Source organism: Teleopsis dalmanni, chromosome 2 (genome assembly GCF_002237135.1).
Source record: "Teleopsis dalmanni isolate 2A chromosome 2, ASM223713v2, whole genome shotgun sequence".
Classification (NCBI taxonomy): Eukaryota; Metazoa; Arthropoda; class Insecta; order Diptera; family Diopsidae; genus Teleopsis; species Teleopsis dalmanni.
In genome coordinates this window covers 209,247,527-209,264,093 of record NC_051847.1, presented here as the reverse complement: position 1 = coordinate 209,264,093, position 16,567 = coordinate 209,247,527, and the positions used below count along the sequence as shown (strand labels likewise).

The window sequence follows — 16,567 nt, the reverse complement described above, 5'->3', positions numbered from 1 at the left end:
CCATACCGACATAATTTACTATTTTCCTCGATTTACTCGAACTCGTACATGGCCGTAGTTTTTCTTTTTACTAAAATTTACACATTTATTAAAAAGTCCCACTACAAATGCAACTCTGTATTCGAAAAAAATATCATTTATGTCAAAAAGTTCGTATTTGTATGCAGACCATATGAATTATTTGAGAAAATATGGCGAGTTTGAAATTGTAGCACAACATAAGTGAGTGTGCAGCTGAAATTAGTTTATATTAAAAATAAGTATTCAATATATAAACATAAATTATTGAAATAAAAAAAAGATTAAACAAATGTTTTTATTGCTTTATAATAGTTTTGAAATTCAAGTTATAAAAACGTGAAAATAAAAATTATCGTATTAGTAAAACGTTTTGGAAAAAGAATAAGGTATAACCTAAAAAGAATTGAATTTGTCAACATATACGAGACTGACAGCAAATACGCTAAAGTGAATAGAGAAGAAGCATATATAATACAATATACATACCTATAAGCGCAAAAGAGACAATTGGTATGTTTACATTTTAAACGAATACAAAAGTAATTTTGTCCGTCGTCGTGGTAGTCAATTTATAAAACCGAAATCGTTGTCGTTGTCCAACGAGGCGACTTCGAATAGAAATTTTTGCATTAAAATTTTTCTTCGTGCGTTAATCATAAAAGTGTGTTTAACAAAACAAATTTTAATATATATATATTTATGAGAAATATATAGTAAAGAAATTCACAAATGATATGAGAATCTTAAAAAAATTATATTTAGAATCTAAGAAAAATTGTGTGAAAATGTTTTGACGCTGATTTCTCGGGCGCAAACAAAGGAAAATAAAACATTTTTCTTTGGCTGCCTTGCCTCAGCTTATTTTTTATCAAACACAATTTTGTGTCAAAAAAAATAACAAATGTTTATATATAATTAAAAACGGAGTTTTATTGCACTGAAGTACGGAATTTCATAAAAGAAATAAATCAACTTTATAGTGAGTATAAAAATCCATTTTATTTGAATATTGTAAAAAGAAATTTTGTTGGTGCAGAAGTACAATACATTTTTTGCTGCTGCTGCTGCTGCTGCTACTATTGCCTGGCCAGCCGACATTTTTGTTTTGTAATATCTTTGCATGGAAATTGTATGGCTTATAGGAAATCTTATTGCCTTACCAGAACGGAAATAATTTCGTACAAAAAATATTTGAAATAATTTGCTAATATATTGTACAATTCAATTAGTGTTTCTTATATTGTAAATTATACAGTTTTTTTTTCTGTACTTCCTATCAGTCAGTTATTTTTTGTCCGTCTATGTGCTTGTTTGTCCTCGTCGCCACGAGGCCATTGACTGCGAATGAACTGAAGTTGCTCTGCGTTAAAGCTGCTGTGTCCTCCAATCAGTGCAAATATTGAATTAATAATTGTTTTTCTTTTTATTAAAAATGTTAAACAAAAACTTGTAATTGTTTGTTGTTTTATGATATTAAGCAGTTTTAACGCAGCTCTAATGAACATAATTACTAGATTTTACTTTCGTCTTACTGCTAATCTTGTTGGATTTGCCTTCTATTATCTGAAATGTTTTACACACTCATAATGATTTGTTTTCTTTATGCATATATCAAAATAATAATTTTTAATATTATGTTCAATAATTAAGATATATCCCAATGTTAAGATCTTGCCATATGAATGCTTATACAGTCAATACATTCAAGCTTAATCGGCTGTCACTCTCAAGTCGTTACTAAACACTTGATTTAACAATTAAATCATACTACATTATATTTTCTTATAGTTGTAAATAAAAACGTATTAATAATATTAAAATATTTCAGATTATTTAAAAAAAACTTGAACTCAAAAATTGTATTTTCCATATGGTATATACCTTTTCTATAAAACAACAATGTACAATGGTTCCAATGTACTTAGTTAAATTAGATCCACACTTTTTTGCATCTGTAACTAGAAGAGAAATTTCTGAAATTCCCTAAAACACAAAATAACATAAATTTCTTACTAAAACTTGTCTTATTAGTACGTCACCGGAATAATTTTATCTGTTTTTATCGCAGCACCAGTGACTCATTGGATTTCATATAGCGTTTCTTGTTTAAAATTTCAAGTTAAAAAACCATTCTGTTCAGAAATACATTGTTCTCTATTTACTATTTCATTTCTTAATTCTATTCGTAACAAAACTCAGATATCTTCGGAGAATGCATTGAGGGCTGCAAGATAATTGCTTTCTATTTATTCTATTTACGCAAAATATTCAGTTCATTGCTCATAACAACCCTTAAATGAAGAGGAACGACTTGCATTTTCTTCTTTTAATTGAAAATTTTACATAAAAACATGTTTTTCCGATTTCCCGATTTGCGTAGTTGAAATTTTATTTTGTATTTTGTATTTTTATGACGGCTATCAACTTAACCCTAGCGTGTTTTACTACAATAGAAAAAAATGTGAAAGCACATTAAATAATACATATCTATACAGTCTTATGCTAAAATGTAATTAAGTACGCAAATAAGCATTTTGAAATGCGTAATATCTAAGATTTTAGAGGTTATAGCTTTACACAGTGGAGAGTGTTGCTTATGTTTGAAATCGTATAGAAGTAGAGATTTCTGGCGACTAGTTCTCCAAACATTTTATGCTAAAGACTACTCAAATATTTTTATTGCATCTATTATTATGTATATGTTCGCTATATTTTTGTTATCTCTCGGGATATCTTAAGTTGTACTGAGTTTGCCTAAAACTCTATTAGAGTAGTCTTGACAATGGTTTTGCAAAATCAACTCCGATTTTTCTTTTAAAAGACTGTAATACTCCAAAGATACAATACATATATATTGTCTAATATTGCCTAATATTAGAGGCTTTCTTACAGTTCTTTAATGAAATATATACCTCACGAGCTGCCGTTTATATATGAGCAGTAGTCATTTATAATGACTAAATATGTATTATTCACTATTCTCGTTGGAGTTTCATCCTTTGTAAGGATGATGGAACGATACGGTTTACAACTTTATAGTTTTTGAAGTTTTGAGCTACTTACTTTAATGACCATAACAACTTGTTACCGGACTTTAGCATGACACATCATGTCTCCCTAGTTGCCTCTGCTGGGTGCGCTTCAACTTCTTCAGTCTCTTACATCAAGTTACAATTAGTTATTTTTCAACTTGATCACTCCACCGGAGAAGTAGCCCTACGCCTTCATCCTCGAACTATCGCTTCAAATTTATTTTTCACTTCATTTTCAATTTATCGTCATTCATTTTCACGATATTATCAAACTAGCGAACCCTTTGGATGGTAATTCGATGAACTATATCAATGTCGTGATAAAGCTCGTACAGCTCGTGGTTCATTCGGATGTGGTAGTCGTCGCCAGCTTTCAGAGGATCGAAGAACTTATAATAAGTTTTCAGAATAATGCCTTAAATAAACAAATATTTTCAAATGTTTATAGGGTTCTTAGAAAAATCTGTAACTTTATCCTATTATTATTGTTTTAGAATTTTATCAGATTCTTGCTTAATATAAGAAACTCTCCGCTATGTTTAGTGGGTTCCTAAAAAAAACTTCTATGTAATTTTCTTTTCAAAATAAGGGTTTGAATCAAAATTTAATTGTACATACAAAATATTTTTTTTTTAAACAATATATTAAGTTGACTTTGTTGTGACCATATCTCTGAAAGATGTGTTCTTAGATTTACGTGATTAATTCTTAAAACAAAAAGGAAATGTTTTCTATAACGTTTCCGATGACGGTAAATGTCTTGATAAGTATGAATAGAGATTGTTCTTAATGATACCAAATCTCATACGTGTTAGACATCACGTAAAACTGTAAGTTTTTTGAAAACTTCGAAGCAGAAACGAAAAAGTGTTTCTGGATTAAGGTTATCATATCGTTTCTCTGTTATTGCAACTTAACGTGAGACTATGACTGTTTCGGGAAGCTCAACATCATATTACCATGCTACTATAAATTGCTTATCGTAACCATACTTTTTTTAGTTTCCATTAAAATCAATATTTTTGTGTAACTCTACGTCTATTTTCCAAAAGAAAATCCACTTTCACAGTAAAATTGTTTTAAAGATATTGAAGTATTGTGTTATTGAACTATTATCCCATATACACTATAATAGAGATTGAAAACTCAATTTAAGATGAATATAGGGAGGTTATTTTCTATAGCGATTTAAAATCTTATTTCTATATATGTACACATATTATAAGTATTTCAACAGTATATAATTTTTGAAAAATATAATAAAACAGATATATCATTCCTTATCATACTTCTATATATACATTATACAATTAATGTAATGGTCTCAAGTATAGAAAGCGAATTTGTATATAAATAATGAGTTCGAAACAGAACATAAAAACACCTGTTATATTATAAAAAAATATCCATATTGTATATTGTGATAAGCTCTACACATCATAAAAATATTGTCTGTTTAATGAAGCTTAAAATTCGTTCCAGTTCATCAATTTAACTCAATTCTTATTATTTAAATTTTTAATAAAAAAAAAATAAATATTAGCAGAAACAGGTATACATATATGTCTCTGATTTTCCAGTTATGGGTTTAAAAATAGTTTAAAAAAAATAGAAAAACCCTTTTTTTTTTTTGAATGTTTCAGAAAAGTTATTATTTTGAATTGTTAATTTATCAGTTATTTTTAACATTTGATAGTATATCATTATCTTTTGCTCTTACCTTCATAGCTCCTAGATTCTCTTTAATTTCAAGTTCTCTCGTTTTATTCCACGACCATCATTAAATAGATTTTATTATTTTAACTTTTGAATATTCGTTTTACTGATGTACGAATACATTATATCTGCACATCCATTATATAGCGTTTTTTATAATCTATTATTTTTGTATATCTAGAACGTATTCGTGAATCGGTTCCAACACATCTAATATCACCTTCATTTATCTATTTAAATACAAAAGCTCTTCAGAACCTACATAATTCACATAGTTTTATCCAGCAAAATTAACTTTTAGATATTTTTCCAAGCTTTTAATTTAATTCCATTAAGTCTATGCTTCAAGAACTATAAAAATTCCAAAACATCACTTTCAGAAAGATATTCCTAATTTCCTGGTTTATCAGAAACTTTATTATAAATAAAGATCTCTCTATTGACTCCATTAACAAATGTATCAAGATTCGAGTACCTAATGTTTTCACTATAACAGGTGATCTTATAAATTCTTTAGTTCCGCTGAGACGTACACAAGCGATTTAAGAAATATTTGCATATATGCCTACTGTTATGCTTAAATAAATCGGTTTTCAGAATAAAAAAGATGTAGACCATCAATTTTTTTTCAGTGTAGATCCAATGAGGCGCACCAAGAGACAGGAATGAAGGTGCTAGTTGTTATAGTGAATTTCAGTAGACAAGGAGAATGACGTAACCATAAAATGCAGTGAGAACCCGTTTTTTTAGTATGAAATTTGTTGTTGTTTAGTGACATCTCTTATGAAATAGACTATAGTCTACTAATCCAGTCTACTAATCCAATAAAAGATTAATTCAGTGACTCATAACTCAAACAATTAACCTACTTACTGGGTCTCTGTAAAGATAGGTGTAGGTAAAAAAGTAGGTAAGTAGGCTGTTATTAGATGGTAACTGTTGTAAAAATATAGTTACTGTGATAAATCTCTTTTTAATTGTTTTGTTGTGCAAAAATTGTTTTGTTATTAATTTTTGTTAGTTAGTTAGTTAGTTGTGGTGGAAGGATGACGAGTCTTCCACAATTAGCTAAAGAAAAAGCCGTTTTGAATCCACAAAAAGCCTCGTAATGGTGGATAGTAGATAGAGGGTCAAACTAGAACCAGTCAGAAGCATTAACAAAAGCAAGAATCTGGCTAATGCTAATGCTGGATATATCGCTGAGTTGAAGAAGGGGGCCCCTAGAAACTTAAACCTAGTTCTGGCTAGACCTGGACAAAAACACATCAGGTGTTATTTCTTCAAGAGCTGGTAGGCACGTCCTATGACCGTCCTATGGACCATTTTTGTTACTTGAGTAAAAAATTATAAAACTATTATTCATATACATCATATTCTACTTTTCCTATTATTGCAGACTTTATACTTCATATATCGAAATATTTTTATAGTTTATCTTTTACTCTTTGAAATGTCTCCAAATGATTCATAAATACAAAAAGTTATGAATCAATATTTTCTGGATGTACGTATTATTGCAGCTGTTTTTTAATTGAAAGTCAGAACTATTGCAGTCTTTTTTTTTAATACAGTATAGTCTGTATCCATTGTGATCTTTTATCATAAAATTGTTATTAAATAATAATGTAATTATTTTGGTTCTTCTTACCTTTTACACATATTTACATTCATAGTCATTTATAATTTATAATTTTTTTTTTTTTTCTAACACAGTAACGGTGTTCCACTTTACTATTTAATGTCACTATACTAAGTAGAGTTTTCTTCCAATAATAGGTATGGTGATTCCTATTACGTATACTCCTAGTTGGGTATATGTCTATTTCATATTAGTAACGGTTCCATTTCTCTTTGCATAACTATATTTAATATTTACTTTAATTTATATAAATTTGTAAATAATGACCAAACCCCAAATCTTCAGGTTTATAATTTTAATTGTTTATTTTGTTCCCAAGAAATACGAACCAAGCAGATTTCACCAAAAATGGAGAAAAAACCGTTCACAAATCTTATCATCAAGTCATTCTATCATTTAAAAGAGACTTTCTTGACAATATATGTTAAGTTGTAGTTGCTAATTTATACTATAGTCCTTACTATTGTAAAAATCCTCAAGGATTTATAAAGCAGGGCACATGAATGTAATTATAAAGACGTGTACATGGGTTAAGATGTGGTTAGACTATGGTAGTGTGAGTTGAGAGGGGATCATTTATGAGCAAGAATGTATTGGGTTTAGGTTGGAGTACAATTAAAGTCAACCATGATCAAGATGTCCGAGTCAAGGCTGAGAAACCTAGCCACTTTAATGGGGACAGTTCTAGAAATAGACTCAAATTTGTGTCAAAATTTTTGTTCAACGTGGTCTCATTACATATAGAGTAATTGCTTAGTCCACCAACTAATTTATATTCCACGAATCAATTATGATATCACGAGTTATTAACTGTTTTTGCTATTAGAACAACATGACGAACCTTAGGATTCTATGATCAGACATGGAAGGTTCACTGGATACTCTAGAGTTTTTGACAAGCTCACAGCCTCGAGTATTTTCTATAGTAATATCTAGGACCTCTTTGCGTGAGTTGGTTACAACTGTTGGTGTCTTCTGCCTACATTACATATTTCTAATTTCTTACTAGTTATAAAGCTCACAATATTTTAGCGTTGAACGCCACCGTAAGAGAGGTAAAAAGATGTTTGCCTAAAAAATTTTCCCTGCTTCCAACTAGAGTTGGCCAATTGCAATGTTAAGGGTTTGATTTCGCTCAGGGAAAGTTCTGTATCCCCTCTTTATCTTTATTATTCCTATTGTTTTTTCGATTGCTTTATATACTTAATTATCATAGATAATCGTCTCATGTCTTTACTCCTTTCATTTATATATTTTCAAATTTATATTAGAAATTTTTGATTGCAAAATATGGAATAATTCGATACTTGACCACGTTGGTCTGCGTATTACTCCATGGATGGGAAGTTGATGCTTTGGTTATTTAAATGATATAATTAAAACTTTAAAAACAAAGTTTTTTTTCTTTATTTATTTAGTATATTTTGGAATTCGTTTATGTGCCAACAAAATGGTAGTGTGCACTTCGTCGATCCCTGCTTAAATCGGCATAAAAAAATCCCTGAAATTTTTTACACTTGACTACACTTTTTCGCACATACTTTTTTTAGGCACATTTTTTAATACCCAAAATATATGAAATATGAAATGCGGAAGCGGAAACTAATAACCCAACAAAAAGTTACTTAAGCTTTAAAAAATTAATAATAAAATATAATAAAAAGTTTTTTGTTTGCGAAAGTTTTTTTTTTATTATACATTTATTATATTTATATCTCAACTTTCTTTAATTCACGCTGTTTACAGAAATTGCAGCTTTTTTTATTTTTTATTTTTGTTTTCTTTCTTTTTGATTTTCTTGTGTTGCAAACAAAATAAAATGGAATAGATTGCAAAAAAATTAAAAAATATATATATATATATATATAATGTATATAAATTTACAATTTTTGCGAACAATTCAATTTACTTCGCCAACATTAAAGTTTCAAAACAAAACCTTACTTCCTTCCATCATCCAAACATGTTTGCCTGTCCACCCCCGTCGAATGCGAATCAGCTGTTGCTGCGTGAGTGATTGCTGCTGCGACTGCTGCTCCCATTTCTTGCGTTCCTTCTGACTTGGTATTTTATATTTTTTTTTATTTTTGATTTTTCATTTTTCAGTTGGTGCGTGTCTTGGCACATAAGTTGGCAGTGAAGCTGCTTAAATTGTCACGTCTCCTCTGATTTTTGTTTATTTAAACAATTTGAATGAACTTGAGCCATAGAAAAATACACGAAAAATGTGGCAAAACAAAATACAATCAACTTTTGTAGAGTTTGTAACAAGTAAGTGTAGTAATAATGTTCAAAAAAAAAAAAAAAGAAGTAAACTGGTAAACTAATAAGAAATAAAAAAAAACAATACGAAATGAGAAAAATGTAAAGAACAAAAAAAATTATAGAATGTTGGAAAGCAACTGTATATTCTTTTCATAAACCATTAAAAATAACAACTACAACACTTTATAACTACGTTGACCAAAGGCTTTAACAATCACTGAAACACCAACAACACACAAAGGCAATCATAACAATAACCATAAACATGAAATGAAACATTGCCAGCGACAACAACAATAACAACAAACGTATAGACCTCTCTCTGCACCACATTGCACTGTGCTTAAACATGAACCTCAGGCAAAACAAGTGGACAAACGGTCACAACAACAACAAAACAGAACTATAGCAGAGCAGAAAGCGAGCAGCACGGTCAGCTGTCAGCGTCGACGCCGCTGCAGTTAGAAAATAACAAAGTGGTAGAACAAAGCAGCACAAACTCTATTTTGAAAGCAAGTAGTAGTATACTTGTAGCAATATTCCTTTTTCCCCCCTCCGCCTCCTGTACGCTGTGCACAGACATTTCATTTTCAAACGATCCAGCTGTGCTCTTTCATGGTTTATGTTCTCGTTCTTGTGCTTGTGCTTGTATTTCTTTTGCTTACGTATTCATTGTGCTGCGCTGCTTTGCTCTGCTCTGCTCTGCCTGCCTCCTTTTATGTACTCATATCTTCATCTGAAACGTTTGCTCATACGGTGATTTGCTTTGCAGTAAAACAAAAACAAAGAAAGCAAATAAAATCTTACATATTTTTGTTTTTCTTTTGATTTTGTAACATTTTTTTTTACTCAGTGAAATTTTGTCTTTTTAACCTTTTCAATACAACAAGAAAAAAAAAACAAAAAACAGTTGTTTCTTTGTTTTTTAACTTGGATTGGATTTTGTGTGTGTTCGCATTTCACAATCGATGAAAGTGCCCATTTAGCATTTTTCCCTTCCTGCTTTGCTGCTTTGCTGTTTGGTGTGCTTATTTTTCTTTATTTTTTTGTTGTTGTTGTCGTTTTCATACTTTGTCAAATTTTTGTCTAATTATTTTATTTGTTACTTTCTGGTCTTCGCACACTTTGTATCTTCTTGCAAATTCTCTGCAGTTTGTCAAAGATGCAGTGTTTTTTATTTTAACTTTTTTTTCTTCTCTTATGTTTTTGTTTTTATTTATTTTTTTTGTTTTCGTTTTTATCTTTTATCATCTGTGTCTGGTTGTGTATATTTTATTTTTCCCTTGAACGCACTTCGTTCGTCATTGTTTATTTCTGGCATCTTGCGTTGCTCTGTCAAAACTTCTTTGACTTGCGGTTTTCTTATGTAAATCGTATCCGTGTTGCATTCGCATTCGTTTCGTTCTTCCCTGACAGCTCATCGCTTACTTGGCATGTCTCATTCTCGTGTAATAAATGACAACAAAAACAAAATATTCAGTTTATCTAAAATATTTCAACACTTCAATTTATATATTTAAATATTTTGAACTGTAAATTAAAAATCATTAAAATGTAGAACATAAATATGTTAAATGAAATTTGTTAAATAAATATGTAAATAGCTGTAGAAGACGATATGATAATCGTTAAATTATATAGTTGAAAGTGATTATATTGTACATGTACATATGTATATTAATTTCTGATAAATTTTACCTTATCTCTCAAAACACGATTGATACTGATCATTCTGGTCTACCGATGTGACAATGGACAATAAACTCAACTATTAACTACAGTGCTCTGTAGCACTTCATCACTAATACAGAAGACCAGAATTATTAACGTCTTCTTCACAAACGCATCAGTATATTGAACCGATGAATGCTCCATTGGAATCTCCTTAGTAATTCCACTGGTTACCAATGAAGCAAAGTGTGTAAGACATAACTTCCACCTTGGTTTGATGTGAGGCCTATCTAAACCTCTGCTACAATGTAAGTTGTAACACTCGGTGGTGCATACGCAACTCCACGCATAAAATGAACTCCACGAATAAATGAACACCCAAACTCCTCTCGCGTAAGTTTAGGTATTAACCACAGGCACTACGAGTCCAACCTCAACTGGTCAGCACGGCCGTAGTACCAGATACTGCCATCTCTGGTCAGATATCGCTACCATACACACTTCTTACACAAGTGTCGGCGTGATATCGGGATTTATTCGCCTCATAAGACAGACTGTGCCTACCACGGGAATATTCTAACCCCTTTACCGCAGGGGGAACATCACTAATACAGTTTACTTCTCAGAATATCGAGGTTTTAAGTTTTAAGCTTTTTTTTGCATTGATTTCACAATAATAAAGTACAAACACCAACTAATGCTAATTAGTATATGCAATTTTTTCATTGATTACAAGTTACAAACGTACCAGTAGACATACCAGAACAATTTAGCCGAAAAGTCGGTATCATGTCAGTTTTTCTATTTATTACAAAATCTGAACACAGACGTACATAATTACATTAATTAAAAATAAGTATTGTAAATTAGGAAGATAGATGATGGAGTGTCCATCTAGAGGCACATTGCTGTCGAGAGGTCTTTCATTAGAGGAGGGTCTAATCAATTTTAATTATGACTTTAAAATAGATAGTGGTGTAGATGTAAAAAATAGGTGTATCTCACATAAAAAGAGAATATGTGATGTATATGAATATTATCACACACTCAACGTGTTGTAAAATCCTTGAGTTCAGTCCAATTTACTTTCACGACGGCTGGCTTTTAATTGCTACAAATCTATAAATGAGAAGCTATAGCTTGGCTGGAAAGCTATTGTATTAGATAAATATACATATTATCAGACACTCAAGCTGTTGTAAAGTGCATACAATGAATCTGTAAACGAGATGTCGACGTAGTATAACATTTCTCTACTCTGGGTTCCCGGTTATAGGAATGTTTTCAACAATCGCAAGGCAGACGAGCTTTTCAAACAAGGTACTTCAGGTAATCACTCAGAATACCTAAATAATTTAGACATATCGTTAAAATCATAAATTCTTTCTATGTTAAATGATTTATTAAAAGATGTGATGACTCAACAATATGTAAGCATCTGTATGGAAATTGGACGCGTAAAGATATCAGTCTTATGGTCGGCTTGTTGGCAGGATATAGTCGCTTAGGGAAGTAGATTGTATTTCCCATTTAATCATTCGTGACACAGTTAGGGAAATGACGATAAAAGTGCCTCACATCTGCTTTGTTACTGCTCATCATATACGCGGTTCCGATTTACTGTTTTAGGGGTGGAGTTCAGCGTCCCGAACTTTAAATGTGAAGAAAAAGGAAATTTATATATATGTATGGGGCATATTGATTTGTTTATATTCAAGGTGAGGTTATATTGGAGTGGCAGACTTGTTCACTAAAGCTCGCGAGCACAAATAATATGTCAACGTAACACCATAGGTTCATATTCAAACTAACTTACAAAATGTGTGAGCTGAGGATCTGTAAAATTGTTGGACGTCTAATGGTTTTGTGTAAAAATGCAAAAGAAATTGGTTCATAGAAACTGCATATTACAAGGAGAACTTATAAGGGTAGTGGAGTTATCCTGATCCCTTTGATGGGAGGTTTGATGATGCGAGAACTGGTTAAAGAGGACTTGTCATAAATATGTGGGCGACATTGGCAAGACACTGTGAGCACTTGAACGAGTCATAAGGAAGAGCAACATTGCGGGGAGGACTATGATCTAACAGGAAAATACATTGTAAAACTAATTTCGGCTAATTAACATTTTCTGTTTAGTGGCCCTACTTAATAAAATAGACTATAGCAATAAAACATATTTATACAAGTACTCTAATCATAGTAAAATCCAAATTATATTTATATTTGTATTCTAATTCTAATCTAAGCAAGTTCAACAGTAATGAATTAAGCTATCTATGTGAAGTAGTAGTGTATTCAAGAGCTGTGGAAACGCGATACCCAAAACTTCTGGTCATAGTTTTCAAACTTTAATAATCTTCACAAACATGGTTCAAAAGAACTCTAAACTAGGTCCCAAATGTAAAAGTATATAATAATATCTACATGATGGGAGTAATTATTCTGCTCTATATAACATTTTATTTCTGAGTTTACAATAGAAGGGGAGCAAGCAACCTCTTAACATTGAAATATAATTACCATCGAAATTAATTTCTTCCTCAACAATGAAATTACTTTTGTATGATATTTAAGTTTAAAACGTAAATGGTTACACCACAGCGACTACAGAAATCATTTCTATTTTAAAATTGCTTACAAGTTTTTCTATCTTTAACATACAATTTTGCATATCTGACCTATATTTTAAATATTCATTATTATCTTGACTCTTCACTTCTGGTTTTTGGGCATTACTACATAATTTATGAATTTAAATTTGGTAATTTTGCAAATTATTTTTCAGTGTTTACAAAATTTGGGTCTTGTTTATTTTTACAAGACGTTTATATTAAAATTAAAATAATCAATTAAATTCAGTTGTTTTCATATATACAGTAGAAGGGACGAACGACGGATTGCTATTCATTTACATCTTGAAATTTGTAGATTTGTGGATTTGTTATCGTGTCTGTCAATTGAAATGCTTCCCTCTCGGAGGTTCATTTCAGGTTGTAGAAAGCTGGCCGCCCTGGCAATGGAATTTAATATTAAATATTTTTTTATTCTTTTGTTTTTATTATTATTTTAATTGTTCTTTTTACTTTCTGTAATATAATTTGTGTTATTAGCAGCCGAATCAGCGCGTGTGTCGTGTAGGATGTAGCTTCTTGGACTTCTATTTCTTTGAATTTGCCTTGTTCTCAGTCATTTTCTAGTATACGTGTATGTGGTTGTTACTATGCCATCGAATTGATTATTGATTTCATAAATAATTACATTTATATTTACAACGCAGAATGATTTTTATCCTTACTCATGCTAAAAATCAATTTTATCGATTTAAATATTTTGAAAAAAAATTTTGCACCAAGGTGACGTCCTTACCATGTTAGTTTAGCATAAAATTAAATTTTGTTTCCTCAAGGATATACCAAATTCATTAAATGATATTATATTATATTATATCATATTATATCATACAGTAGAAATTTGATAGTTATAAATAATAAGCCTATATATTTAAACATTATTTTTTTTTCCAGTTGTTGTTGAGCCTTTTTTGAGTTACTGCCTCTGGACACTTTTACTCTCTGCTAGCTGGGGGGTTTCCGCAGAGTCCCATCTATCTCATTGACTAATTTGAGTATTCCTCATGAGCTTCGTGATTATTCAATGACTAATCTAAGATCTGCGTATCGCCCCGTGCGGTTAGTGACTACTCTCAGATTAGATAGCGCTAAGAAGGGCAGCCTGTCGGTGTTCGCATATAGTTTCAGTGCTCTATTCCTTATGTATTTTTTGTTGACGGATCTATTGTAAGGTCTCTTAGCATGCCTGACAAGCAACTTGTAGCTTCTGGATAGTAGAGTCTGCAGCTTTGCTATAAGCGACACACACATAAAGTAGTGCTGGTCTAATTATTTGGCTATAGATCAGTATCCCAGTACCTCTAATTTACAAAGGTTAAATCTTCCCGACTTTAGAACCATTGTCGTCCATACTCGTATATAGTTTTATGTTTAGGTGCATAGGAGGAGGACCTCAAGATTTTAATCTTGAAAATATGGTGAGTTGGTTAAGCCAGCAATTCAGCGGAATGTGTGTTAGTTTGTTAATTGACCTTGTTGTATTCTCGGAAGAGGGTATATAGAATATATTTTTCGTAACGATCATTAGGATCGCGTCATGATAAAGCCCGCTTGGTGGAGCTTAAAACTGAGTCACTGTAATATAAACAACTTTGCTATGTAAAAAATTATATATAGTGCATATATATTTGAAGAAGCATTAATAACTTGTATTTTTTTCTTTACAGATTAAATCATATACGCATTGAAATCAACTGGAATAGAAAAAGTCAACAAACAACAAATCGTTGTTAAAAAATTTGAAGGTTTGAGTTTTTAAAATATACGAAAGAGTTGTTGGTTTTTAAATCGTAACGTTTGATACATTATTTATTAGATAAACCAAATTTACTGGCAAATTAAGAAGAAAGGAAAAAAGGAAGAAAGAAACGACGACATACACACGAAAAATGGAATTGCGTGTAGGTAACAAATATCGATTGGGCCGTAAAATTGGGTCAGGTTCGTTTGGTGATATATACTTGGGTACAACCATTAATACCGGTGAAGAAGTTGCTATTAAATTAGAATGCATACGTACCAAGCATCCACAATTGCATATCGAGTCCAAATTCTACAAAACAATGCAAGGTGGCATTGGTATACCACGTATAATCTGGTGTGGCTCTGAAGGTGATTACAATGTAATGGTTATGGAATTGCTTGGTCCTTCTTTGGAAGATTTGTTCAACTTTTGCTCACGCCACTTTTCATTAAAAACTGTGCTACTGCTAGCTGATCAGATGATATCACGTATTGACTATATACACTCACGTGATTTTATACATCGTGACATAAAACCTGATAACTTTCTTATGGGCTTGGGCAAGAAGGGCAATCTCGTGTACATCATTGATTTCGGTTTAGCGAAAAAGTTTCGTGATGCGCGTTCATTAAAGCACATACCATATCGGGAAAATAAAAATCTCACCGGCACAGCACGCTATGCATCTATAAATACACATTTGGGTATCGAGCAATCTCGACGTGACGATCTGGAATCGCTTGGTTATGTGCTGATGTATTTTAATTTAGGCGCTCTACCTTGGCAGGGTCTAAAAGCAGCCAATAAACGTCAAAAATATGAGCGTATATCAGAAAAGAAGCTATCCACAACGATACTGTCATTGTGTAAAGGTTTTCCAAGTGAATTTGTGAATTATTTGAATTTCTGCCGACAAATGCATTTTGAACAACGTCCTGATTATTGTTATTTGCGTAAATTATTCCGCAATCTATTTCATCGCCTTGGGTTCACATATGATTATGTATTTGACTGGAATTTACTTAAATTCGGTGGACCACGCAATCCTCAAGCAATACAACAACAACAAGATGGGGATGGCCAACAACAAGAAGCAACTGCTGCCCAACAACATCAACATAGTTCGAAACAATTGACCGGTGGTGTGGCAGCAGTGGGTGGCGTCCAAATGATGGGCTCCGGTGCTGGTCAATCGATGGTAAACTCCAATGCAGCAATTGTTGGCAGTAGCTCGCAGATGGTGGTTGGTGGAAATGGCGGTATGACAATGGACGATTCAATGGCTGCAACAAATTCATCGCGCCCACCTTATGACACACCAGAAAGACGTCCTTCGGTGCGTATGCGTCCCGGTGGACCTGGTGGCGGCGTTATGAATGACGTGCGAAATGCAAAATAATATTTTGTGGTGTAATTTTTGTTTACGAATACAATAGTTTCTATATTTAAAATTAGCAAGTCGGTCGTCGTCTTCATGTAGTTTTTAAATTGCTAGATTTATAAATTTTATATTCTCATTTCATTTACATATATCGTAACGTTAATGTTATTTTGTATGTTAGCAATAAATACATAAAAAAAACACATTAACGTGCGTAGCGTTATCATCTCTTTGTCATTAATTAATTAATATTAATTTAAAAATAAAAATAAAAGTAAATAAATAAATAAATGAATCATTAATGCAGTGTAAATTGTTTAACAAAAAATTGTGACAATTAATAAAATAATACGTGAATAATGTATGAATAGAGATATAAAGTATTATTGTAAAAAATATTTATTTTTTTTTTTATATATTTTCTCGATTCTCTTATACATTTTATGCATATGCAATCATTTTATT

The 16,567-nt window shown here is 31.4% G+C and overlaps 1 protein-coding gene across 3 annotated transcripts; it reads left to right on the top strand.

Moving 5' to 3' along the window:
- The first annotated feature begins 330 nt into the window (after positions 1-330).
- Positions 331-16,355, top strand: LOC119679574 (discs overgrown protein kinase). 3 transcript variants are annotated; one of them, XM_038092016.1, is made up of 3 exons: positions 331-531; positions 14,645-14,722; positions 14,794-16,355. In XM_038092016.1, exon 3 carries the CDS (start codon positions 14,867-14,869, stop codon positions 16,118-16,120), a length of 1,254 nt encoding a protein of 417 aa, XP_037947944.1. In that variant the 5' UTR covers positions 331-531; positions 14,645-14,722; positions 14,794-14,866; the 3' UTR covers positions 16,121-16,355. The 3 variants fall into 3 exon arrangements, with proteins under 3 accessions (XP_037947944.1, XP_037947942.1, XP_037947943.1); XM_038092014.1 differs by having other exon boundaries at positions 331-1,000; XM_038092015.1 differs by having other exon boundaries at positions 14,645-16,355.
- The last annotated feature ends 212 nt before the right edge of the window (positions 16,356-16,567 follow it).